At 35.9% G+C, this 27618-nt stretch overlaps 1 protein-coding gene across 1 annotated transcript in view; it reads right to left on the bottom strand.

Annotated features, from left to right (window-relative positions):
- The window catches only part of LOC105450637 (prolyl endopeptidase FAP-like), a 323204-nt gene that overhangs the window by 24786 nt on the left and 270800 nt on the right, over positions 1-27618 (bottom strand). The window contains exon 3 of the mRNA XM_011690569.1: positions 12418-12637. Coding sequence (XP_011688871.1) covers positions 12418-12637 — 220 coding nt within the window. The remainder of the gene's footprint in view (positions 1-12417; positions 12638-27618) is intronic.

The following is a 27618-nucleotide window of genomic DNA, read 5'->3' as shown; positions in this document are numbered from 1 at the left end:
AAATAATTTTTGCTCAATAAATCAAAATCAAAAATCAAAATTATTTTGTGCAAAAGTCAAAATGATTGCTAGAATATCAAAACGTTTTATAGCAATACTTACCAATTTTAACATTTCAACAAATTATTTTCATGATTCAATAAAAAAATTATTTGTTTTTAGCAAAATTTTTAGGTCTTTCAACAAAACCGTTCTTTCCGTGTACCCACAATTTCCTTTATTCTCTTACACGATTTGAAATACATATTATTTTTAGGCAAATAATTAAAAATTAAAATTCGTTCAAAATTAATAATATAGATAATTTCTCTTCAAGACTTTAGATTCCTCCAAGCAACGGCGATGTGCTTACATGCACATATGTATATACATGATCGCGAAATGCTATTAGTCAACCGACTGTCGCAAATGTCATTTTGATAAAAATTCCGTCCATCACTCCGTAATTAATTAACCGACAGTTTGTAGTCCTTTCTTCCATTTTCTCGAACGTGACCTACGTTTTTATAATTACGTATATTGTTACTTCGAAGAAAAAAGTATACCCGCAATTTTCTTTATTCTCTTGCACGATTTAAAATACATTTTATTTTCAAGCAAATAATTAATTAAAAATTCGTTCGAATTAATAATATAGACAACTTCTCTTCAAGACTTTAGAGAAGGACTTTCTCCAAAGGGCGGCGATGTGTTTACACGCGCATATACACGATCACGAAATGCCATTCGTCAAACCGTGACTGTCGCAAATGTCGTTTCGACAAAAATTTCGCCCATCATTCCGCGATCAATCAACGCAACGCGTTCCCTGATCCATCATCGCCACGTGTGCGCTACATCTTAATCGCCGTTCGTCGGATGAGACCCCGAGGAAGATGGCAATTTCACGTAGATGGTAATTAGCGAACGTATAGGATCGGCGCCGGTTCTGTCATCCAGGTGCAAGAGACGCTGGGTATACCACAGTGCGAAGCCCGCGCGCGATATACCGACTCGCGATTTCCGTGTGCGACGCGCAGTAATACTCCGTTAATTACCGTGACGTTACGTCAAAACATGATTTTAACCCTTTCGCGCTCGTAGAGTGATACACTTCCCGTTAACTTTAGCGAGTTGCGATTAATGCACGACGCTCTCCTCGATGTTGATTGAAGTTAATTGTTCGCAGCGCGAAGCGGTGGTAGGAGCAAAACGTATTCTCCAATTTCCGACATTGAGTCAGGAGTACCGACTCGTTTCCGTCATTGTGTCTGATGTATTGTTTCCGGCTGAGCATGCGTAGCTAAATTGAAACATCGTGTTTTCAATTCAATTATGAAAGACGAAAGAAGCTTCTATTCAAATTTACGTACGTTTCATATATTAACGGTTTCCCCGTTTCGTCAGAAATCTTCGAAAATAGAGAGAATATATGAGAATCTTACTTTACATCACCTTTTAATTTCTACAAATCTTTTTGTAGTCCTTATTAATTTGCAGTTCTCAGGAAAATATAATCCTCGCGATATATTTCTATGCAATATTAAAAATTCTGTTATATCGTACAATTCTCCGCTTTTTAATTCTCAAGTGATATAATATTAAAAAATTGAAAGTTTTTAATTTGCGGTAAATACCGCGGACAGCAAATGTTAAAAATTAACCAAAGTACTTCACACATTCCTACATGCAATACCTAGCATGCGAACAAATTTATATTTTATTCATGATGCAACAAGAAATAGAGAATTTCGATATGTGACCTACTATGACAAGTACGGCACTTGTCTAAGCATTTAGTAACTTTGCTCGTTTAATCTTTCCAAAGTTCATGTTTTATTCCCTGAATTTCATCGTGTATTCGGTTCTACATCCGCGAGAATCCAGATAGATTATGCATATACAGTCACAGTTCGGAAACTCGAGTGGGGACGTAAAGTAAAGTGTAGTATTAGATATGCAAGTCACGTGTTTCTGCTGGGCGTGATGATCTCTTACCGTCACGTACCACTCATGTCGTTCGGAAGAGTTAGACGGTTTAACAATTTATAACTCTGAATGCGTTCTTCGTCTCTGTTATCTTTGGACATAAGAAATAAGTTTGTCAGTCACTTCAGACGCTTCATTCCTTGTAATACCGAGTAATCGATACCGCACTTTCGCACAGATACTTGCTAAATTTATTGTCGATTAATTACAAGTATAGAGAGAGAAAGAGAGAGAGAGAGAGAGAGAAATTAACAATATTTTATTTTTTAATTTAATGCATCATAAAATTTTTTCGGCTCATAGATAATTACGAAAAAAAAGAGTAAAACAATTTTCATTTAAATAAAATAAAATATATTAATATTTAATAAATAATAAATATTAATCTAAATATTAAATTAATTATTAATCATTATTTATAATTAATTAAATATCAATTAAATATTAATTTATTTTATAAATTAAAAATTATGACATAGTCAAACTTTTTTTTAATGGCGAGAGTGCTGGATTCACAGAGATAAAAATTTATTTCTCAGATTTGACATTGAAAGAAATTTTATTTTATTTTATAAATTAATATTTAATTATAAAATAAAATTATTATGCTGTAAATCCAACACTCTCGCCATTAAAAAAAAGTTTGACTATGTCATAATTTTTAATTTATAAAAAAAATTAATATTTAATTGATATTTAACTAATTATAAATAATAATTAATAATTAATTTAATATTTCTTTCAGTGTCAAATCTGAGAAATAAATTTTCACCTCTGTGAATTCAGCACTCTCGCCATTAAGAAATAGTTTGAGTATGTCATAATTAAATACTTATTTATATTGCCCTATACACATATTTAATATGTTTCGTAAATTTACTTCTCTTACCCATTCGCAGAAAATTAATATCAAGAGTGACAATGCTGACCTCACATTACTAACGTGAATTCCACTCCCAAGAAACACGTACAAGCAGAATACCATTTAAAAAAATATCAAAATTTTTTGCTACTTTTATGCTCTAAGATGCTGCAAAGAAACGTCGAGAATTTTGAATAATTGTACCTTACTCCTATAACGTGAATTAGCACCGTTACACCGATGAATTTTTTAACTTGAACAAAGATCATTAAATTCCGGACTGGAATATTTTAAGAGGAAACAATTCTGGAAACATTTTAACATCAAAATTAATAGAGAGAGTGACGATGCACGCATAAAAGTACATTAGAGCAATTAATTGCTGTATTAATTTTAACCTTAAAATTTCTAGAATTATTTGCTCTTAAAATATTCCTGTCTGAAATTTATTGCTTTTCGTTTAAGTTAACAAATGCCACTAAGAGAAAGATAACAAACGTACAAGAGTGAAATACATTAAAGCAATTAAGGAGTGTGACGGTGCTTGCCCACGCATAAGAATAAAGTCAATAAAGTACATTAAAGCAATTAAATGTTTGTATTAATTTTGGTCTTAAAATGTTTCTAGAATTATTTTGCTCTTAAAATATCCCAGTCTGAAGTTTATTGTTCTTTGTTGAAATTTAAAAAATCCATCAGGTACTAGCGCAAGTACAAAACTAGAGTACAATTATTCAAAATTCTTGTTGCTTCTTTGCAGTATCTTGGAGTAAAAAAGTGTCAAAAAATATTAGTATACTATATTTTTCTTTACTCTATATGTGTTTTTCGGGAGTTGGGGTGCTAACGTAATATAAAGTCCCTACATTTGATATTAATTTCCTGTGAATGGGTATAGGAGCAGTAAATTCGTGACTAGAGCAGTAAGTTAGCAATAAATGAACAGCAAATATAGTCGAACTTTCTTGTAATGATGCGATTGCTAAATTCACAGAGGTCAAATTTTAACAGTATCTTATAAAGGAAAGGATGCAAAGTATATTTTGTCATAGAAATAATGAAAATGATGCAATTATATGTTATAACAGAATAGATAATATACACGGAATCTTGTTAGATCTACTTTAATCGTTAATCTCACGCGGCACGCTCCAATAAATGCCGTTTCAACTTTTTTGCCACGACAATTTGACAAAAAAATGCAATGTGTGTAGCGTGAAATGCTCACTTTATCTATATTTCACGTGGCCACTCGTTCAATTTCAGCGTGCACACGCGAGAAGTATTTCATCACAATATAAAATAAAAAAAAAATTTGTCAAGCCCAACATCAAAAAAGCCTACCTCAAATAGTCTGCGAGCTGAAAAACGGCATGCAGATCTCTTTTACAATTTTCTGTCCGTTACAAATTAAACACGAATATCTTACGCCAAAATCGTGTATATTCTCTCGGAATTGTGCGTCAAGTGGAATGTTTGTTTGCTCCAACTGCAACAAGACAGGTGGCGAAACCTTTCGACCAGCCACTTTAGCGGAAACTTCTAAGCGAAAATCTCCCCTTCGTAACGCGTTTACGCCCTGTCTCCCATAATACCAGAAATGTCAGGATAAGATCCAACAACGTTTTATCCGCCTTGTTTCTCAGAAATTATTCGACAGCGCTATTTTGATACTTCTTCCTCTTTTTTTAAAAGATTATTACAAAATTGCATAAATCAATCATAAAAAGTAACAAAATTTAAAAAAAAATTATCAACTATTATCAAAAAATCCATCATAAATAAATCATATAAAACATTTTTTCTAAATGTTTACGTTATTTAAAATAAAATTGATACACACATAAATAGTATAACTTTTTAGATATTAAATTAAAGAATTTCATTACTTATTGAAATATATACATCTAACAGAAACCTGACATTAACATGAATTTGTAATTATTTCGTAATAAACTACAATTATTCATATTTATTTAGAAAATTAAAGCTAATATTAAAACAATGATTCTTTATTTTTCATTAATTATAAAATAAATTAACATCAAAGAGATCTTACTGAGAGAGGTAGTAAAGAGAATAATATAATTTAACAGAAAATCTTGCGAAATAACGCAATAATATGCAAATAAAAAATTTGAAGCGAGTATGCAACAACAAAATCAAGAGCATAATAATTACGACTTTCAAAGAAGCACTAGATGAATTTTTTACGAAAATACGAAATGGAGATTTTTTAATAAAATCCCACAATGAAATAGATAACTTCATGGTGGTGATTCAGATATCCAGGCAATGCAATGAGTTATCGATCAAATGACGCCAACCGTTATTTCCACGAATCCCGAAGCGATAAAATGCCTTCATATTTCTATCCACATTTTCGTTAATTTATCATATTAGAATTTAATTGTTCTTATATTGTTCTCAAAATTAATGCGTTTCGAAACTTATTATTATACCGATAGAATCGCGGTTAAGAAATATTGTTAATGTTTTTTTGTTAAAAAAAGATGTTAAATTAAAATATGATTGTTTCGTCTTGTAAATACAGTATAAAATTTAACCTTGCTAAGTTCTGTTAACTTTGTACAAAAAACCGCGATGTAAAATTAATAATAAAAAGAAATAGTAAAATAGCTGTCAATTGTAGAATCGATAAGCAATTCTTGCAAGCTTAAAAATCATACTATTGGCCTAAATAAATACATTATTATAAATTTAAAAAATTGCTTCGCCCTGCTGTGATTAGAGAAATTCCACGATTTAATGATTATTTAAGCGATACAACAATAACAACATTTATCTTTAAGTAATTTGGTGTAAATGTTGAAAATTAAAGTAAATGCTATAAATTCCTGTTACACACTATGTGAGCAATTACATGCATATATGCAATGTATGTTCGCATAATTTCCAGAGACTACACCGCAGTTACAAGATTCCAATTTTGCTGTAATTGTAAGGCTTTACTACAATCGTGATGGAAATTGTGCTACTGGCATTACACATTATTCTCATGTTCGGTAACTAGTGGCGGATAACGTAACGTGATATACGCGCAAATTGCAAAGAGATTATTTTAACATCCCAACATGTAATTCATACTGGAGTACGGATTTAATTTAATGCCTCATCATGCCAAACAAATATAGATAATCAACTGTTGTTGCGGCCATATACTTGTTAATAAGTCTAATTAAAATTAAACAAATGAGTATTTGTTACTCGACACTAGCCATATCACTTTAAATAAAATGAGCACGTGGAGTAAAGTGATTCGCGTAGTTTAATCGCAGCTACAATTCAGATCGGCAATTAAAATGATATGCGATCGCACGTAGAGTAAGTTAATAAAATAAGATTTTGCTCAAAAATTTCCGACAAGATAGAAAAGACAAAATAGCAAAGAACTTTAACAAAAAAAAAAGTAAAGTTAAGCTATAAGGAAATATTCAGTTGAAAACGTTACAATTTCATATCACGTATGAAATTGCATAGCCCCGTTTTAATTAAGTTTGAAATTAAATGATGAAATATCGATACATGCTAATTACATTTAATAGATTATGACCAAATTAATTAATATTGGCTAATAAAACTTACATGGCATCTAATTAACATCATCAGTAGCCACATATGTGCGTAATGTGTTTTCACACTTGATTAACGAGTAGATACTGAATTAGATTAAATTATCTTTGGATCATAATTCTAGTAACATTAAATAAAATTTGGCCACGATTATCGTTACCGATTTCATGATTACCTAAAAAATCGAATCGAACAAAGAATTGCAGGAAAGAAAAGATTTGAGAAAATGTATCTACAATGTTATTAAAGGTAAATATCTTTATATTGGGAATAATGAATTCCAACTCTTGATACGCGTTAAAATAACGTCCTCTTCTTCAAAAAGAATCCTGAATCTCTGAATTTTTTTTACAGCAATTATCGCAAAAGAGGAGCTAAAACAAAAAACGTTTTCTGACTGTTTTTCGTAAAACGGCGTGTTTTTGCACGTTCAATGAGATTCCGCGAAAATGTTGGTCTTCAGCATGAAATTACACACATGTATGGTCCGGAAAAAAGGGGTGCAAGTGCTGACTTAATCAGAGTATGTACCGTCGCTAGTCCGAAATCGAGGGCGGGTTTATGGACGAACGCGTATGATGGTAACTAACCGCACCCCCTGAGTTACCTCAATTTGGTGTGGAGTAGATGGTGGGCTGCGGTTCTGCGTAGCGTGAAACTCTCATCAACCACCATGATTACCACCATAGAGCACGCCTTTCTCGTTCTCTTCCGTCCGCAAACCGCTAACCGGACGCCTAACAACGCGCCGCTGTTCTTTCTAATTCTGGTCTGCGATTCTAATTTGACGCCGAAACACGTTAATAGCATCCGATCGCGACGATCTCAATCCGCTTCAAATATTCCTCGTCGGACAACATCCCGAAAATGAAAAACTAAACTACTTATGAAAATTTTTTAGCCAATTTAGAATCAATATAGAATTTTTTCCTGCATAAAAATGCAGAGATACGGATAACTTTTGAGTCACAAGCAATTAAAAATAAAGAAACTCTTTTTTAAGAGTTAAATTTTGCAGACAGAAAGATAATAATAGATTGCTCTTCAATCAATTGAAAAGTAACGCCTAAACTTTCAATTCTCCTGCGCTTCTATTATTCTTCTTTTCACACAACAGTGCGACACGCCGCGAAAAAACTGAATTATCCGTATTTCAGTTAATCTTTACTTTAAAGTGGGTGCCAATGATATGAAACTTTTTGTCTTTGTCAAAAAACGCATCTATCACATGCAATTTTATTCTATGTCATAGCTGCCGTAACATGAACCTGCACTTTGACGTTAGTATAAATTTTTATCAATTTCGCGTTTTAGCACGGCGAGATAATACAAACGCGACGAAACATTTTGTTCCAAATATTGTGAAAAATAACAGTTTCATATTACGCTCGCCGTCAGAAAATTCTCAATCCCAAAAATTTAAATTTCGATAAAATTGCGCACATGCTCATACATATATGCAGAGCAGCTGGACAGATAAAGCATGAAATGTTTCAGTGACGCAAAAAAAAGAAATAAAAATACAGCCCGTCAAATTGACGCGATATCAATTTTGTTATTCACATTTAGATATATTTAACTGCTCGCCACATGGATTTAATTCTAATATTTTTTCCATGGCCCCGCATCTTTATATATCCTTACAATTTTTCGTCAAAATATTTTTCTATCTTACTCTATCTTGGAAATTTTTGAAGCAAAAACATCGTAGCCTTGCTATTAACAAGAAAACTGAGAACCGAGAGAGCGTTGAGAAAAAGGGGATGCGGAATAAATGCGACACAGAAGGAGAGCGCGGAACTCGAGATGGCAAGGGGATTCCCCGGGCAGGCGCCATTAATACACTTTACTGTACGCGCGTCTCTCTGATTCCTTGGCCCGAATGGACTCGAGCTCGTTAATTTTTAAGAGGCGCCCCATCGCCGTGAGCCACCGGTGCGGGAAGGAAGAGGCGGATTGCGGAGAAAGAATTGCCTCCAGATCGAGCATTACTTCCACGCGCTGCGCCGCCGCCCGGCGCGGTGGGTAATTACACGCGATCGACGCGACGATGCGTTCCGAGAGGTATCGGTGGAAAATATATATCTCGCTGTTCGCCCCGTAATCACTACGAATGCGCGGATGTGTATCATCGTTATGAGAATTGCTGAGAGTGCCGCCGGAACACTGATCTCCATTTAGATACGACAGTAGATCTGCTGTTACCAACTTGCGCAGTCATTTACACTTTCTGCGCTTAAATAAGACGTGTGTCGCGCATCTCTTTTCAAGTCACGGAAAAGAGATGATCTTCCTCGCGTAACTTTAACAGTATATATAATGTAAATTTGACTCGATACAAAAATTTTGCATACGTCAATACGAGTTTCAACAGTTTTCGAGAAAGAATTCGGAGGACAGGCTGTTCGACGTGTTTTCCGACAATATATTCCCCTTCCTCCTCTCGTCTTCAGCACACCGCTACTTTGGACGGCACGTGCATCGCGACCAACCACCGCGACATCAAAACAGACAATTCACCAGCGCCGCGGTGTCAGCAATTCTTGCCGCGAACGAATATCGCGGAGCAATTCTATATCTCCGATATAACCGTCGAAATTGGAGCTAGATCGCACCGCTGCTACATTAAGCGAAATCACGGGATGTAGGAAGCGGAGTACACAATATTCTCTAATTCTGTCAATATTGAATTAGCAAGATTATTCTGCAGCTTACTATAAATTCAACTGCGAATGTATCAATGAACAATATGTACGTGTGTTAAAAACTGTCATACAGAAATCTTGCCGCAATGCACAGGCTTTAACCCTCAAATTGTAATGCCTAGCATAAATTATACCGCCGAATAATATGACGAGCTGGCGAATATTTCATTGACAAACCGTTTACGTATATATGATTTCACATCGATTCGCATGCGACCGCCGTTAGTTACGCAACAATACGTAGGTCCATTGAACCAAATTCGCGATTATTACGCGTTATTTAACGGTAATTAGAATTGTGCAGAGTTTATAAAATAACTCTGAATTAAAAGGAAGAAAATTGAAATAATTCATATAAAGTAGCATGTATCGGAAATTGCTCGAACATTGTCATAAATTTAGGAAAATAAATATGAATTTTCTTGCACATACTGTGAAGAGATGTGATGAAAACATTCGACAATTATTTGCCGAATATTCGGTTCTCGTTATGGAATAATTGTTAAATATTTCATTAAAAATTACATGCATTTATAATTATAATGTCGAAGGAGTTTTCCTCTCACATATTTTTCTCGTACATCTTCGTTATAAACACAAAGTAATAAACTTGGTCAACGTTTTAGATTGAGGAAAAACTTAAACGAAATAAAAACAAGAAACTTCAAAAGAAATGTGTGATTTACAGTGCATGTGCCGTAAGAAGAAATATTAGACGAATAAAAACAACATAGCGAAATCCGCAGATGTGAGTGCTAGATTTCTTGAGCTTCCAAAATTATACAGAGCATTATCGTTCACAAAAATATTTCATATAAAATGTAATGAATAAAATTCGTGTTCAAAATTATACAGAGCATTATTGTCCATAAAAATATTTCATATATAATGTAATGAATAAAATTCGCGTTCAAAGTATCAGAATTATATCAGATAATAATTATATCAAAATTAAAACAAATTATAAAATTCCTATTAAGATATTAAAATTATTTTTCGAAACATCCGACTTTACTAGACTAAAAATACATCTTTCAACGAAAGGAGCGTTTTATGAGAAAAATAATTGCAAATAACATAATTAATATATAATCTATATATTATATTAATTAAAGTAAGGCGGACAAAAATCTTCCGCAGCGATACTATAGATTATTATTTCTTGAGTTTTCAGATTATACAGGGCATTATTGTTCATAAAAATATTTCATAAAATGTAATTAATAAAATTCGTGTTCAATATTAAGGTATCAGAATTATTTCTCGAAACATCCGATTTTACTAGAAAAAAGCATCTTTCAACGAAAGAAGCGTTTTATGAGAAAAAATAATTGCAAATAACTAACCTACATAACTAATATATATATATATATATATATATATATATATATATAATCTATATATTAATTAAAATAAGGACAAAAATCTTCCACAGCAATTAGATGCCTAAACGAGATTTGTGTAGAAATATGCAATTCCAACAAAATTACATTATTTCCGCTAATAATGTTAGGAACTTAATGAGTTCTAATGAATCTATGGGTTCTGGAACTCATAAACCTAATACACCAAGAAAAATGAGCAAGAACGGGTGTTCCTTAATGGACGACCTAATATTCACGCGGGGGCTTGTTCTCAGCGTCGACGACGTCGAGCCGAATTAGGTGGTAAAAACGCGTGCGCGCGCAACAATTTTCGGGCGTTTAATTTCGATCTCCGGCGCCTGGTAAATCCACACCGGATTTTCACCGCCGGACGGAATTACTCCGTGCGTCCGCGAGGAGGACTGTTAAACGTTGGTGACCGCGGAGAGGCGGGGGAGGGGGTTGGTTCGTGACGTTTTCGGGCAAAAAGAATTAGGCGATAGGGAGGAAGATACTGGCCGCGCGCGTACCTAAATCCATTAAAACCCGTCTTTTGTTCCCGACCTGACGAAAGGATTTATAGGCCGACAGCGACGTCGGCGGCGGTCGTGCCGTAACAAAGACAAATGGATCCGCGAATGAAGTAGAATGGCCGACGCCCGCCTCAAATATAAAATTAGTTTGAACTTCATGCCTCGGCGGTCGCGCGTCATTCACGCGCGCGCGAAAAAACGGGAGGGGGCGATATAAATATTCGTCGACGCGGTGTTGTATCCGCTTTTACGCGTCCACGCGTCGTCGCCCGTGAATCATTTATTATCCTCTTTTGATGTTACATAATACGACTCGCCGCACGCCGCGCCTCGCCCGGGTTGCGCGCGGAGCGGGAAGAAGAGAAAAATCCGCGATGTACCTGACATACGCTCGTGACATAATTTGACGTGGTATAATTTGACGTTCCGCTGTCGCGGAAAGACCCGGAACGGGCTCTTGTCTCACGCGAGATTTATGATATATGATAATTTTATCGCGTGGGCAAAACCGGAAAATTGCACGCATGTCGAAACCAGCGCGCCACAAAAAAAGAACGTCCCACCCTGAGAGGACGGAGAAAGATTTGCGCGACATGAGCGCGAACAATGACCGACATTAACGTCGGTTATCGGCAAACGAGTTTTAATGTCGTTCGAATCTCATTTAAACGCCATTTTTACGCCACGAAGCCACTATCCATTAATTAGAAATCGTTATCATTGCTGAAAAGCATACAAACAAGCTGTGGTTAATTTTAAAAAAAATTCAGGCCATCTAAAAACGTACAATTAAATGACACAAAATCAAATTCTTTGTAAATCCCTTTTCTCTCCCGGATCGTCAAATACAAGAGCGAATCAATCACGAAAATGTTTCATTATTCACAACGCTAAAATCGTCCATTTGATGATCGGTTAAAAATTTTTGCACGTGCATCGCGTAATCCGTAAAAACTAATGCATGCAGTTTCTGTAAATTAAAAAAGCAGACAATTTATGGCTCCATATTTGACACAATTTAATCAAGCACCTTGGCGTTTAATCTGCACTCTTTGTTTGCCCATTAAATGAATCCATCTACAAGAGCGCAACAATCCGTTAAACAAGCTTCCTCTTTACGTTACCTCTCATGTCTAACGTATTAAACCACGCACGTCACTCGCGCTCCAAAATCCCCGTTTGAGTAACAGAGCTTAATTAGACCTCGTGAGTGTTAAAGGGGAGGAGCTCATTTCGCAAGTCGGATCCGCGGGAAATAAAATTGACAGAGCTCCATTTCCCTCTTTCTTCCCTTTCTCCGGCGCGGTTTCTTCTTCTTCGAGGGGAGGGCACGCGGAACCGAGAGAAAGGATTTACGCCGCGCGGGGCGAACAGAAGCGCAGAGTGCTTACCGCTGATCCACGTGCCGTTGAAGCTCTTGGGGGATAACGAACCGGAGAGCCATTCCTCCAGGGAAATGCCCGGTGCGCCGTTCCTTCTGGACGAGGAGGAATCCGGCCTGCCGGTCAGAAGGATCGCCGCGGCGATCACTAGGGCCAGCACGATTATAATGACGATGCCGCAGGCCAGCAAACGCCATCGATATCGCTGCTTGTTCTTCGTCATGAGGTCCTGCAAACATCATTATGAGCATTATGAGCATTAAGTGCACCTGCAATACCCGTGTGTTGGATAGCTATTAATAAATTCGTGAATACAATCGCCACTATAATACAATTGTTGGGACATTCTTTCATACACGGAGAGAACAATTTTGTTGAAAGGTCTAAAAATTTTGCTAAATACAGATCTGAAAATAATTTTTTGGAATGTTAAAACTGATAAGCATTGCTACAAAACGTTTTGATATTCTAGCAATCATCATTTTGACTTTTGCACAAAATTATTTTAATTATTGAACAAAAATTATTTTCAGATCTGGATTCAGCAAAATTGTTCTTTCCGCTGTAAAATTAATACAGATATTTTCATTACATCTTGAAAGAGGCTTGTTTATTATTCTGCAATTAAACAATCATTACAATTTCTATTTGTATTCAGTTTGTAAAGTAAAGTGAATGGAATTTTATAATAGACTCGTACTGATAAACATTCGTAATGAATGTTTATCAGTACGAGTCTATTATAAACTCGCATAATTAGCGTCGATGTTCAAATTAAAAATACAACTGTTATTTAGCAAAATTTTCGCTTTTAATTTTCATAAAATTAATACGGATATTTTTATCACGTCTTCGAAGAAAATTGTATATTATTCTGCAATTAAATAATTATTACAATTTCTATTTGTATCCTGTTTGTAAAGTAAAGTGAATGGAATTTTACAATAGACTCATACTGATAAACATTTCGTACGTATGCTCGCGTAATTAGCGTCGATGTTCAAATTAAAAATACAATTGTAATTATTCTTTAGCGAAACTAGAATTCGTATTGTGAACATTTAGACTCATTAACACTGCATGAGAATATATTATATACATATGTATATTATTTATTAACTATTATACTCACGGCCATTGTGTATAAGCGAACGTGGAAAATGTTCGAATAAATTTCACTCCAGTTACCGACTACCGTTGGACTGTTTGATTTATATCAACATTTGTTTGTCCAACATTTTAATTAAAATGTTGCATGCGTGCTGCATCACCGGGGAATGAAGTGCATTCTGGAAAAGTTTTGTAATATCGTCGAAATATTCCCTGCGACTGTATGCGCGCTCGCCGACGCTCGTGTGTAATCGAAATAATTAAAATATCTCAATATTGATATCAGTCAAGTCCATTCATATAAGTTCCAGTTTGTATGTAACACGTGTGCACGCAAATAAAGCGGATTGTCCACGTTCCTCTTTTTCTAAAGAGTCTTGTAAAAAGTTTTTCCTTTTTTTTCCCTTTCCGTAGAGCCGTAGATCTGTTTGATAGATATGCAAATCTCAAAATCGCAAGAAAAAAAACAGATAATTTTAATTCTGTGGAAAAATTGAGGACTGTACAAAGGAATTCGATTATTTTTGGCGAATTCAATTCAGCTTAAGAAATATGTAATCCCGCATTTCATAATCGCGAAAACGATTCGCGTTAAGTGGCGCACGTATCAAATAAGTCGGTCAGAATGCCGTATATTCGGGGGAAACACCCGTCGCTTCTCTCCGGAATGACATTCCCGAGCGCGGCTGGCGAGAGATATAGCGTTTCCGCGATCGCGATATGAGGAATAGACTGGAAGAGAATGAAAAAGAGAGGGGGCGGGGCAGTTTCTACGTAAGCCGGTCTTATCGAGAATTGGATTTCGTATTTCTGGAAAAATAAAAGCCGGCGCCGCCACCGCTACCGTTGGCGAAACGGCACCAATCGGCAACGTGCGCGCGCGCGAGCGGATCTCGTGTTTATAAATCTTCTTTATCAAAATTAAATGTGATCGGCGCGGCCAGTCGGACGTTATCGACGTCGCGACGGAGCTTCGTCTATTCCGGGTCCGTCGATGAAAAAAAATAGATCGATCACCGGCAATCTTGGAGAGAATAATCGTAAGCTAATCGCGATACCAATAGTACATGGCAAGAACAATTTTGCTGAATCGAGATTTGAAAGTAATTTTTGTTCAATAATCAAAATAATTTTGTGCGAAAGTCAAAATGATTGCTAGAATATCAAAACGTTTTATAGCAATAATTATCATTTTTAAGATTCCAACAAGTTATTTTGATGATTCAGCAAAAAATTATTTTCAGATCTGTTTTTAGCAACATTTTTAGATCTCTCAACAAAATCGTTCTTTCCGTAAGAATGTAATCACGTTCTCCAAACGCGCGACGCCTGAAAAGATTTCCGCTAAGAATTTATCGCGAGTTGAAATTGTAACTAGAAGTACACGAGGATCAACCACTACTAAAAGAATGTACTATGATTGCTATAATTATGGCAATACAACACACTTTATTGCTACACGGAAAGAACGATTTTGTTGAAAAATTTAAAAATTTTGCTGAATAAAAATCTGAAAATTAATTCTTGTTGAATCCCCAAAAAATCTTGTTGAAAATGATAAGCATTGCTATAAAACGTTTTGATGTTCTAGCAATTATTTTGACTTTCCCACAAAATTATTTTGATTATTGAACAAAAATTATTTTCAGATCTGGATTCAGTAAAATTGTTCTTTCCGTATAGCATTGCTATTATATTGCTTTCGCATTGTCAGTAATATTGCCATCTATTACCTCATGTAATATTGCCACCTATTGCGCACAATATTGCCAAGTATTGCTAATGTATTGCTATGTATTGATAGCGTATTGCATGGTATTGTACTGCTGCAACACTAGCAATATATTTCTAAAGAAATGTATACCAATTACCATAGTGGTCGACCCCTCGCTAATAGCACACGATGCGGCAGGACAAAGATGCATCGATTTACGCATCAATTAAATGTTCGCGATAGGGGTACTTGTAATACGCTTACATGAACGAGAATGTGTGTGATTTTCGCAAACATTTCGAGTAAACTTCTATTAGTTGCTTTGAAAGCGTTCCATCATTAATTTAGACCAATACATGCATCCGCGGGATGTTATATCTTTCATATATGGTTCGATATCGGCAAACGCACAACGGTGCACCAGACGATTTTTCCTTCGTCCGATATTTCTCTCTCTTTTTTTTTATCCTTCGATTTCAGAGGCCCTCGCAAGTGCGCACGCGGCGGTGATTTATGAGCGAGCGCCTTGACGGCACCGGATACGCTTTTCCTATACAGAGTGGGGAAACGATTTACGGTTCGGCGTTTAACTCACTGTCACGTTAAAGAACGCGGCCTTTCCATTTATTATGCGTCGATGAAACGGCGGCTTCCCCGACGAGAACCCGTCGGAAGCGACACGATGAAACCTCAACGAAAACAAATCGTATAATAAAGCGCAGGTCGAATTTTAACAGAGCGTGGAAAATTGATAAAAAATAAGTTTTCCAATTACTGAGCCTAAATAATGAGTGAACTCTAATTACTTGCTACAAACCAAACACTAAGTAACTTCCAATTACAAATTTAAACGCTCAATGTTATCAAACTCAAATGCATACATGCAGAAAATTCCATCATTTATTTTTCCTCATAATTCTCCAACATTTACTTTTCCTCATTAAATTCATACTTTGAGAAATAAATTATTCCTATAAAATCTTTGTCAAATTGCAAAAATTTCAATTTTTTGTAGAATTAAATTTGGCGTATACTATATATAGGACAATATTCCGAATTTCTTAGATTTCTAGTCATTTTTCATCGAAATATATGCACAAAAATCAATATAAATGATGCGCGAATGTACTTTCCTTTGAAGAAAGAGGAGGGGTGGGAAATGCTATGGAAAAATTAATTATAATGATAGAGATGACAAGGCGTTTTAACTCCCCATCGGAATAACGCCATGTTAAGCGGCATAAAAAATGCCGTATACTTCGGCCAGCGGTGCTGCCTCGTCGTATACAACTGGTAAGTACCCCTATACGCCGTTGCGCGAAAGCAGCAATAATAGGCCACGATAAATATCGCAGTCTATAGCTGCTCGGCATTTCTAGTCGCGCTCGTAAAAATTTCTAATATATCTCCGTGCAACGAGCGATTTCTCGATACCGATTGCTATTAATGTGCACGCGTGATTGTGTGTGCGTGCGCGCGTGTGTATGTGTGTGTGTAATGTCGAGTTGCGGCCGGGTACTCGCCGGCGACTCTGCACGCGCCATTATATACGAAAGGAACATTCGATTTTCCGATAACGTTCTTACAATCCAACGTTTTTATTGGCGCCGCGGTGAGTTCCCACGGTTTATCTTTAAATACGCCATTGAATCGCGCGAGAATAATTAATTGTTCGCCACGTTATGCGTATAATTTATGACGTCGAGTTGCGGTTACAGCGATTTATCGAGTTTTTTTTTAAATGTACACTACTACTATTGATTCACTACTCGCTCTTCATCAATTGGAGAATCATTGTAAGTGGAAGCTCGGCCGTGAAAGGGATTAATTGAATAATAGAAACAGCAAAGAATAATTCCAGAATTTTTTTCATAAACTCGACGTAAATTCTTAATAAATAATTAAATAAAATTCTTCGCAATTTTTTTGCCACTTCTAATCATTCAATTGTTTTTCTATCAATTGTTGCAAATAGTTTTAAGTTTATATAAGTTCTATAAATTATATTCTTATAAATAATACATATTTCAATCAAAGACTCTCTCAGAAAAGAATAGTTCCAGAAATTTTTTTCATAAATTTGACGTTTCTTAATAAATAATGGAATAAAATTTTTTGCAATTTTTTTAGCCATTTCTAATCATTCAATTCGTAATTTAATTATTTTCCTATCAATTATTGCAAATAGTTTTAAGTTTACATAGATATACTATAAATTATATTCTTATAATCTAATAGTATTCTTATAATAGTATTCTTCTAATAGTATTCTTATAATCTAATAGTTTCAAGTTTATATAGATATACTATAAATTATATTCTTATAAATAATACATATTTCAATCAAAGACTCTCTCAGAAAAATTGTTTAATCTACAGTCACTATACATACTTGCATAATACTCTACAATAATGAAGAAGTTTTCGGGCTTCTTTCTTCTCTCACGATGAACTTTTTCTCCTCTCATTTGTGTAGGTATAAGATTATTAATTTCACGCTTCCTTCGTGGAAAACTCTCTCTCTCTCTCTCTCTCTCTCCCTCTCTTGTCAAAAAAGGTTCAAAAGGTTCGCCTTCATTAAGAAAGGCGGCCGCGTTTATTTTTCGTGAATCGCGAATCCGCGCTTCATTTCAATCAGCATCCGCGCGCCATTCATTATCATTAAAATGGTTCTCCCGCCACGCGGACGCTGGATTCTAATTAACTGGGCTCCCGCGCCGTCGTTAAAACTATATCAGTCGCGCGCGGACACGATCTAACCGAAAAATAACCGTACGTCTTTTCAGTCGATTATCGCGTCTCCCCGTCCGCATTCGTCGTCGCCATTCCCGCCTGCTGAATGCAGTTTGAACGTCGCGCTACCGGTAATGGTATTACGTGCAAAGTGCCGCAATATCGAATAGGTTCCACGAGCGTGATCTCTGGAGAGGGTCCACCCCTTAGAGCAGCTCGCGCGCTATCATCCACGCGAGAGTCCCCCTGTACGCTCCGCTCCTTCGTGAAGTTAAATCGCCAGTTAAGAGACTCGGAGTATCTTTCTCGAATTGCGTTTTCTTGGATTAGCATTCTCGCGTGTTCTTTGCCGAAACTCCGGCGGGGCTTTAAGCACGAGACAATTTATAAGCAAATTTGACCAAATTTTAATTCCTTCCGGCAATAATGTGAGAAAACAGGATAACAATTGTTGTAAACTTCACACATGTTTCGGGATTTAATTGGGAAATTTTAATTATGTGCAGGATGTATTTTGACGTTAATAATAACGAAATATAAATAAATGTGAATTTTCGACATCATTACGGCAGTGACGACAGATAATTCATAAATTGAAAAAAATGTCGATATTGAGATTTACACGAGAAATGTTAGATAAGTAAAATACGTAAAAATTGATTGAAACTTGACGTTTTCAATATCCACTTTTTGGTTAACATTTCCGCGCTATCTTTGGCACAATCCTGCCGCAATATCAGCAATGGAAATCGTAAACTAGTTTGAGTGGAGTGGCGAATTTTTCGTTTTGCCAAGTCGGCGCACATTCCGCGGAACAGTGTTTCTCAAGTTAGAGATCCACAACTTCGTTACCGAGATTACCCCGAATAATTTTTCCGTCCATCGAACGATTACTAGAGATTGTTCAATTTAAAAATCTTAGATACATACATTCCAAATTTAAAAGGGACAAATATTTATAAAGCCAACATGAAAATGTAATACGTAACTTAATATTAATAATACAAAATATTATAATAGAATTTGCAAAAGTATTAAGCGTTCTTCTAATTTGTTAACGTTAATACAATCGATAAAAAAAAAGTTCCTTTTCACGTTATCCTACAATTAAATATATTTAATTGTAGGATAACGTGAAAAGCAACATTTTTTGACTATAATCATTTGCCGTTCGAAAAAAGTAACCGATGCTTTCAACTATTAAATAAAAATACACAGATAGTGTAAAAATTATTTTTTAAAAATAAAAATTACTTTATTTCTCCAGTTGAATATTTTGCAGAATATTTTGTTCTCAAAAAAAAAAGACAGGTTGTTTATTAACAATATGTATTATATGAAATACAAGGAACTTTTACGAACTGCTATTAGCAATGAACTATTATGGTCGTAATTCATTCGTCGCCATAGTAATTATATTAATAAATATCTTTCTCATTCGCCGTGAGCACTACTGTGGAATTTACTGTCTTCGGACGTGTATGACGGGGCACGTGGCGCTGCGGAATCACGCTCATACTTTATCTCGAGAATATTGATTTTCGCGGTCGTTGCGTGAGCCACGCCGGCGGTCGACCGGCGAGCAAAAGGATCTAAAAAATTTAGCGGGTGTGATGGAAGCCGGCCTGGCGAGACGCCAAGTACAGCATCGCGCTTTGAGGATCCATAATTTGTAACTGAGCCGTCAACGTATGGCGTATTGTTATCGAGAGTACTTCGTCCGCGTCGCTCAAAATCGAGCCCAAGTACCGCATTTCCTATCGAAATCCAGCTCTCGTTGTAAAAAAAATAGCACGCATATCGGAGCGCGCTGATACATTTCCCTGATGCGTGGTGCAGTCTTCTCTATCTTTGCGACCGACAACACGACTTGACACGCGAATGTATTGATACATGAAAACACAGTCGAATTTGCGAAAATATCTGTATTATAAATTTAATAAAGTTATCGTATTTTTAATTCTCAAAAGCTAATCTTATTTCCGGAATTATTTGCAAGTGTACGTACATGAGACAAATGAAAAAAAATTGCATGGAAATATGCATCTAGTTAACTAATTATTACAAAATTAAAATGTAACATAATAAATCATGAGCAAATTGACGTTTAATATCTAATTTAATTTGTAAATTATTTTACTATAATATAAATTATTTTATAATTTTAATATGAATTATTTTATAATTATTTTGAACAAATTACACAATAAATAATTACCATTATTTGCAGAAAATTAGCTCTTATAAAAAATATCTAAATTAATGTCTAAATTTGTAAGGAAAATCAAAATATCTTTTCTATAAATCTATCCATACGTATTGTACGTTTTTATTATCACAGATATTGTAATCGTGTGGGATGTAAACTGTACTCAAAATCATGTATGAGGCAGTTTAGCTGCAGTCATAAAAGCGCAATACTCGGGATATTAAGCCTCGATTGTACTTCGCGTAAATATACAACGCAATTCCGAATATTCGGTGATGATTTGCGTATATATAACCTCGGAAATTAAGGTATTTGCTGCAATCGCACGTCGCCCGTCAACGATATCCGGCAAATGACAGTAAATCTCATTGAATCCTATTCGCCGGAATAAGCTATGCCGCGCACAAAATTTAGGAGATATATCGTCAATGTCTCGTACATCGATTATGCAGTGCGAGCCGCGGCATTTCAGCGTGATTCCCATCTCTCGTGTATACGCACAATTTATTACGCGGAATTTATTACGCAATATTTTCGCACGTAATCGTTCAATTTACATATATTTTTCTGACATTGTATTATATTTCGTATACATCCGCTCGTACAAGCGCAAGAGTATTCCTCGCTGTTTTCAACTTTAAACAAAAACGTTGTGTATAGGCTCCTCTTCGTTACCCAAATTCTTTAGGGAAATCTAAGGAGATGGTACAGGGCGGCGTGAAATATTTTGGTCCGTATATATCTCCGCGGGATATATTCCGCGCTAAATATATAACATCTTGATTCTCACTTCGTTTCAAGATCAACCGCGAGAACGCCGCTGCAGCGAAGAAATTTATAATTGAAGAGTCATAGAGCACGAGTGGGGGCTTTAATAAGGGAAACGCCGCCGCCAGTTTAAAATTCGCGCATCGACGAACGCGCGATACGCGCGCAGCATAGAGCGCCGTCCGATTCCGTTGGGTGTAATAGCGACGCCACGCGTGCGCGCCCAACACCCCACGACTTAATTTCCGCGACGTATATATACCGTCCACTTGGTTGTTCAATTACATTAACCGGCTCCTCGCCAGCAACCATCTCTCCCGCACACACAACCCGTAAATATTCTAGAAAATTCTTCCCCGGAGATGCGCTAACTGGATCGCATGTGTGTATACCTACTCCATCCGGAGCACCTCATCCCATGACTACGGGATGTAGCGAGGCACACTGGAGCGGGCAAAAAGGATTTATCCGCGCTTATCCGATAGCCGTCACGCGGCCCGTGCGAGAACAGTGTCGTTGTACGGCTACGTTTCTCAAAGTAAATGTACGAGTATCATCGTTCGCGGAAACGAGACGGTGTGGATCAACCCCGCCGCTCGCTAAGTCACTTCGTCACCTTACGGAGGGTCGTTCCTCTCGACCGCTGTTACCGCCGGCCCGATTAGGTATAAGGACCGGGGAGCGAAGCCGAGCGAGATAATTTATCGCGCCGCGTTCCGACCATTTGCAAACGGCGAAACAGCCTCGCCGCAACGGTGAAAGTTGGATCGCCGACACCGTGTCTTGCGACCGCTTTACCTCTCGCTGTCCCTCATCGCCCCATCGCGAATCTCGCGGTGAGCGGCCGAATCCACCCCTCCGACGGCGCTTTTTTACTTTCTCCCCCTGTCTCAGTAAAGTTTCGTTTCCCCATTTCCCCGCTTCCTCTCTCGCTCTCTCTTCCCTTCACATTTACGATCCTGGGGATACTTCTGTCAAACGTCTTTATTCTCCACTCATTTTTCATTCGACGGATTTCCTATTTTTTTCCCATGAATCGCTACATCTTTAACTGATTACAGTTCTTGATCATTCATTATTTCTTTTGTATAATCTAACAGAAATAAAACTGCGTTTTAAGAACACAAGGGAGAACACTGCAGTTCTATTTTATTTAACCATCTGTTCCCTTTTAACTACCTTTCCTACCGCTCCCGCGATTTTCTCTCTTCCATTTTCTTACCCCCTTTTCTCAGAAACTCACTTTACTAACGCCGAAACTTGCAACTTTTTTATGACGCTCAAATCGCTCATTTACCCAGCGAGAAGTTTAATGAGACTTACAGGCCGAAATGGCACTTGAGTGTTTTATGAGCCGCCGTAAGGATAGTTTCTGTTAAAAGAAAAAAAAAAACGCGCCGTCCGCACCGATCGTGTAACAGGCATATTTACGGTGTGCTTGCGCGGCGCAAAGTTGTCGCACGAGTAGTTGCATTCGAGCCGCGGCGAACGCGTTTATCGACGAGAGGGCTTTCCGAACTTCGCGTGCACGCGTGCTAACTTTTGCGTTAAGGGATGAGGGTTAAATGGGGAAACCACGCGCGAGACACTCAAGTCACTTGTGAGAGTTAACTTGTCCCAAGGAAAGTAATTTCCGTATCGCTTTACACGACAGATGAGACATCCGTCATACCCAAAGATTGTTACAAGGACAATATGCAATTTGAGGCACATTGCATATCCTCTTCTTATTTACACACATATATTATATAACATATGCTTAAATATTACGTGATTACAATGGAATCTCTAACATTTTCCGTTGTCACACCTTTTTTTCGATCAAGTTTATTTGGGGTCAATTTGTAAATCAATTTTTAAAGGGTCATTTAAAAACTAACAGTTTAATTGAATCACAAAAATTCTTAAATAGATTTCGAAAATTGTAGAGTGCATTCTAATTATACAGAATTTAAAATTAAAATGGCATTAAAAAAAATTTCTAAAAAAATAAGTTTTGAAAAAAATCACTTTCCAATGTAAAAAGCTGGGGTCATTTTGTCAAGTGTGACAACCAAAGGTTAAAACCATCGTCTACTACGTCTATTTAATAAATATACATTATAATATCTCTATTTAATAAATGTATTAATATGTCTATTTAATAAAAGTACTTTTACATCAAAGAAATATAATAATTAAATGAGAAAAGTATATTGCATTGCAGTAGCAAATTGATAATTTTAAATAATGTCCGAACTAATTTGTTTCAGTAATCCGATGATAAGCTAGTTTCGATAAAAATACTGCGTCTGCTTAACCTAATAACAGCAAGCTTATGAATAGAGAAAATAAATTTCGTCATTATCTGGATGATCCTCCTTCTTAAGCGGAAATCGCGAAATAAAGTATAAGATTTGAGCGCTCTACAGATATTTCTTTTAAATTTACCTGTTACGTTAAGAAGCTTAAGACACGGACAAATCTAATTTTATCTTCTTCAAGAGATCCGCCAGTTGCGCGAAACGAGTCAATAACTTCTTTACGTAAGCTTCAACGTGGAGATCTCGCGTCTTTCTCTTTGTTTTCGGGCAAACTCTTTACTTTGAAATAAAAGAAGGAAACTACATCGTGAGATGTATCTATCTGATTGTGAAGTTTTTGAAGCATTCATCCCCGGAAAAACAAAAATTTTGATGATTTATAGCGCGCAGGTCAAAAAATGTTGTAGTTTGTTCTTTAAATTTGTTACGCGATATATTTCGCGGAAGGTAAATAGAAGCAGGTTTCATAAAACAAACGTAAAATGTTACAAGCGAATGCGACGTGTAAGAAAGGTAAAAAAATATTGCAGAAAATGGTGATCAAATTAAAAGAGTCCTTTTAAATGTAACTAATTTCTATTTTCCGCAAGAAATAAATTATCTCAATAAAATAAATAACTGTATATTACTCTTAATGAATAAAACAGACAATTTAATATTAATCGAGATATTAGTCTAACCAACACAAAATTTTTCATTAAAATTTTAAGAAAATTATTTTTATTTTATAAATTAAATGAAAAACATAAATAATTATATCTTGTGATAAAAATAGTTCTGTAAAGTATTGAATAAACTTCACGATTGGAGGATTTCCTATTTTTGAAATTAGATACTAATCAATGATGATACATCAGAAGAAAGATAATAAAAATCTTCATGTGCATTTACTGGATCAATGTTTGTATGCAAAAAATTATATAAGTGTAACAATTATTTAATATTTTACAAAATTATTATGCGATCCTTTTCATCTTTATCCTTTCTATTTTGTACTGCTTACGTCTCAAAAATTACGATAGTCCTTTTAAGTAGGGAGTAACGGCTCTATAATGCGGCTTACAAGTTTCACAATTAATAGTAAATCGAAGCTTTACGGTGAGGATTACTCGCTCGAGCGAGGGAAGTTCGCGATCACAGAGAGGTTGAAGCTCCTGTCTTTGACAGTCATTGCTATTTCCGTCGGTCTCGCGACGGTGCATTAAGAACTAGACTCGACAGGGATTTCCAGCGGAAGTGCCATCGTGGAGCGACAGGATAATTTGTCGTTGCATCTCGGCGCGAATGACGCTCGCGCGAATAAAACTTCTCGCGGGAGACAGGGGGGGACGGAGGGCAGGCTGGCGGGCGAAAGGGGAGTTACAAATGGGATTTCGTGGGGTAAGACGTGGAGTGGAATACGGCGACGTTACTGCCGTCTTATTTTGATAAACGGTTGGGACGCGCCGCAAAAGAAGAGCGCGTAATCCGGGTTAATTAGACCGCCATTACTGTAAATAAGTGCGTGTTAAATCTCGCGCTCCGCCTCTCCCCGCAATAAGTCGATCGGATCGGGGAGGGGGAGAGAGATATTCCCTTCCCGCGGAGACACTGCAGTAGTCCCGCTAAATCCCGATAAATCCGACCGTTCTCTATCGGTACGCCCTTCCGGAAATCGATGAGAGCGTCAAGATATACGAGCTAATTTACATAGCCGTCCGATGTAACGCGCTTTTTTACCCAAGCGGATTACGCGCTCAATTAATGTTTAATGGGGTCTGAGCTTATGGCGGGAAAAGCGCGTTTCCAGCGATGTTGATTTGTTTTTCATGTTTGTGCGAATCTGCGCCCTGGACTGTTAAATTTTCATCTCGCATTATATAAACACGTGTAATGCTGCCATTGTAATTGTAATATATCTCATCATTTTTCAACCAGAAATAAATGAGAAAAATCAAATAACAGCTTTGATGATGGGACATCGAAATATTTCGCGAATTATAAACAATAAAAATTTTAAAAATTAAATCTAACTTAATATCCAATTGTATAAAAGTAATGCGATAACAAAATATTATTTTTTCAGTCAATTAAAATCTCAATTACTAAGAATGCTTTTTAAGTTTTCATTTTTTATATTCATAGATAAATTCAAATCTAATTGTTCTCGTATATGTAGATGGCTTTTTCAAAGTATCTTTATATTTATAACCGTATATGTTAACCAGGTACTACCCCTGAGCCAAAATGATATTTTATTTCTGTTTCGAGATAAAACGTGCAGAACTGGAAGCAGGCCAGAGCAAACCACGCAGATTTTCTGTCGCCTTAGGCCAAAGAAAAACTAAACACAATATGTGCGCCCACATATATGATTCTTTCTTTAAAATAATAAAAATTTTACAACGTCACACCATATGTACATTTAATATTTTCTGAAATATCAAAATATCTTTGAAAGCCTTCCAATAGAATCTTATCACATACAATTGATGATAATAAATTTACAAAATCTTTGCGTACTATTTATGTAAAAATAAATGCATGCCCCCACTTCCTTTTCTGCGCGAAAACGATGATAATATTGACGCTTCTTAAAGTAAAAACTTTCAGATGCGAATTTTGCGTCGCAATATCTCCGTACGACGTATAGAAAAAAAATAAAAAGTACTTTTATTATACGAATCCAAGCTATCGATTAAGTTTATAGTACATAAAAAAATACATTAAAGATTTTATACGAAAGATAGATTTATGGCATATTAATAATTAATAATAATTGAGCTGCGGAGAAGCACGCCATTTGCGGCCACGTGGTGTTATATGAAACGAAAATTGCAAGATTCACATTAAAAATTATTTGGCATCTAAATCCGTTTTATCGTATGTGGTGTTTTAAAGTTCTTAATTGTTAGTTAACATTCCACGGTTTCTAGATATTTATTAATAATAATTATTTATATATATATATATATATATATATATATATATATATATATATATGTATGTATCGATTACGTAACGACTTCGCAACATATTTTGAGAATTTTAATAAATATACCATATTTCCCAAGTTACGCGTAAAGAGTATAGATTAAATATCTTCTAACATTCTTTAGTTAATGATATGAACTTCGCGATGTGAAAGAATTTTTCGTGTAATTTTATTTTACGTAACTTGGGAAATATATTTATTAAATTATTAAATTATTAAATTTATTAAAATTCTGTCAAAATATTTCGCGTTGTTTAATCGATACTAAATACAATTAAATAATTATTGACATACCATAAATCTAACTTCCGTATAAAACCATTAATGTGTTTTTACTCCTCCGTGCTCTATTTTGATCCAATTTCATCGTTAATAGATGCAATAAAGAGTAATAAAAGTATATTAATGAGCAACGAAGAAGTATAATAAAATATCGACATGAAAGTCGACAAGAGTGATTTATGAACAGATGTTTGCGACGCCCGACTTCCGCATTTCCAGTGACCCTCGACGACATTCAATTACTGATCGGAACTGCTCAGATCGTGTCGTGGGAGAGCCACGAGCGAAATAAGGCTTATATACTTTAGGGCTGAGTCGCGGGGAAGTAATTTAGTGTACCTGACAGACGCTATAATCCCGTAACGAAATACACGAGGGAACGGGGGAGAATCCCCGAAGCGGGGGGGGGAAACAACACGATCGACATGCGCTACGTATGCCGGGGCACATACACGCGTACATTGCGAATACGTACGTGATGCTGCGTACTGACAGGAAACTGATTGTGGCCCAGAAAACACCGAATCGGACGAGTCGGACCAAACGACGCCGGGCGACGAGAGTAATTTTCCGCGTATGCAGCACATTGTTCCGCGCGGGGTCAAAAACGAGGACGAAATCCGAAGTAAAATTTCGCTCGAAGTGGCGAAACTTGGCATTTTGTGTTGTTGCACACGCGCCAAATAAAATTGTCTTCGAACTTCACCGAAAATATAGCTTGCACGTTCGATTTTTGTCACAAATCTGGAATACTTCATATAAAAAAAAGTGACATCATAGAAGTAATAGTAAAAATATTAATAGAAAGAAATAAAATACATAGTAAAAAAATATTAATTTATATTTATGTTAGAAATGGTCCACTCACTTGTTTGTTAGAATTTTATGTTGACACTTTTAACATATTCGAGTGTTAATTTAACATAATGTGATTATGTTATTCAAAAATTTTGTGTAAGTATTGTGTAATTGTGTTATTTTGACACTAATTGTAAGAAATGTTAAATTGATACACGGAAAGAACGATTTTGTTGAAAGGTCTAAAAATTTTGCTAAAAACAGATCTGAAAATAATTTTTTGTTGAATTATCAAAATAATTTGTTGGAATGTTAAAAC

This window comes from Wasmannia auropunctata, unplaced genomic scaffold (assembly GCF_000956235.1).
Source record: "Wasmannia auropunctata unplaced genomic scaffold, wasmannia.A_1.0 LD336060.1, whole genome shotgun sequence".
Lineage (NCBI taxonomy): Eukaryota > Metazoa > Arthropoda > Insecta > Hymenoptera > Formicidae > Wasmannia > Wasmannia auropunctata.
Note: the sequence above shows the minus strand (reverse complement) of the source record. Positions and strands in the feature narration are given on the sequence as shown.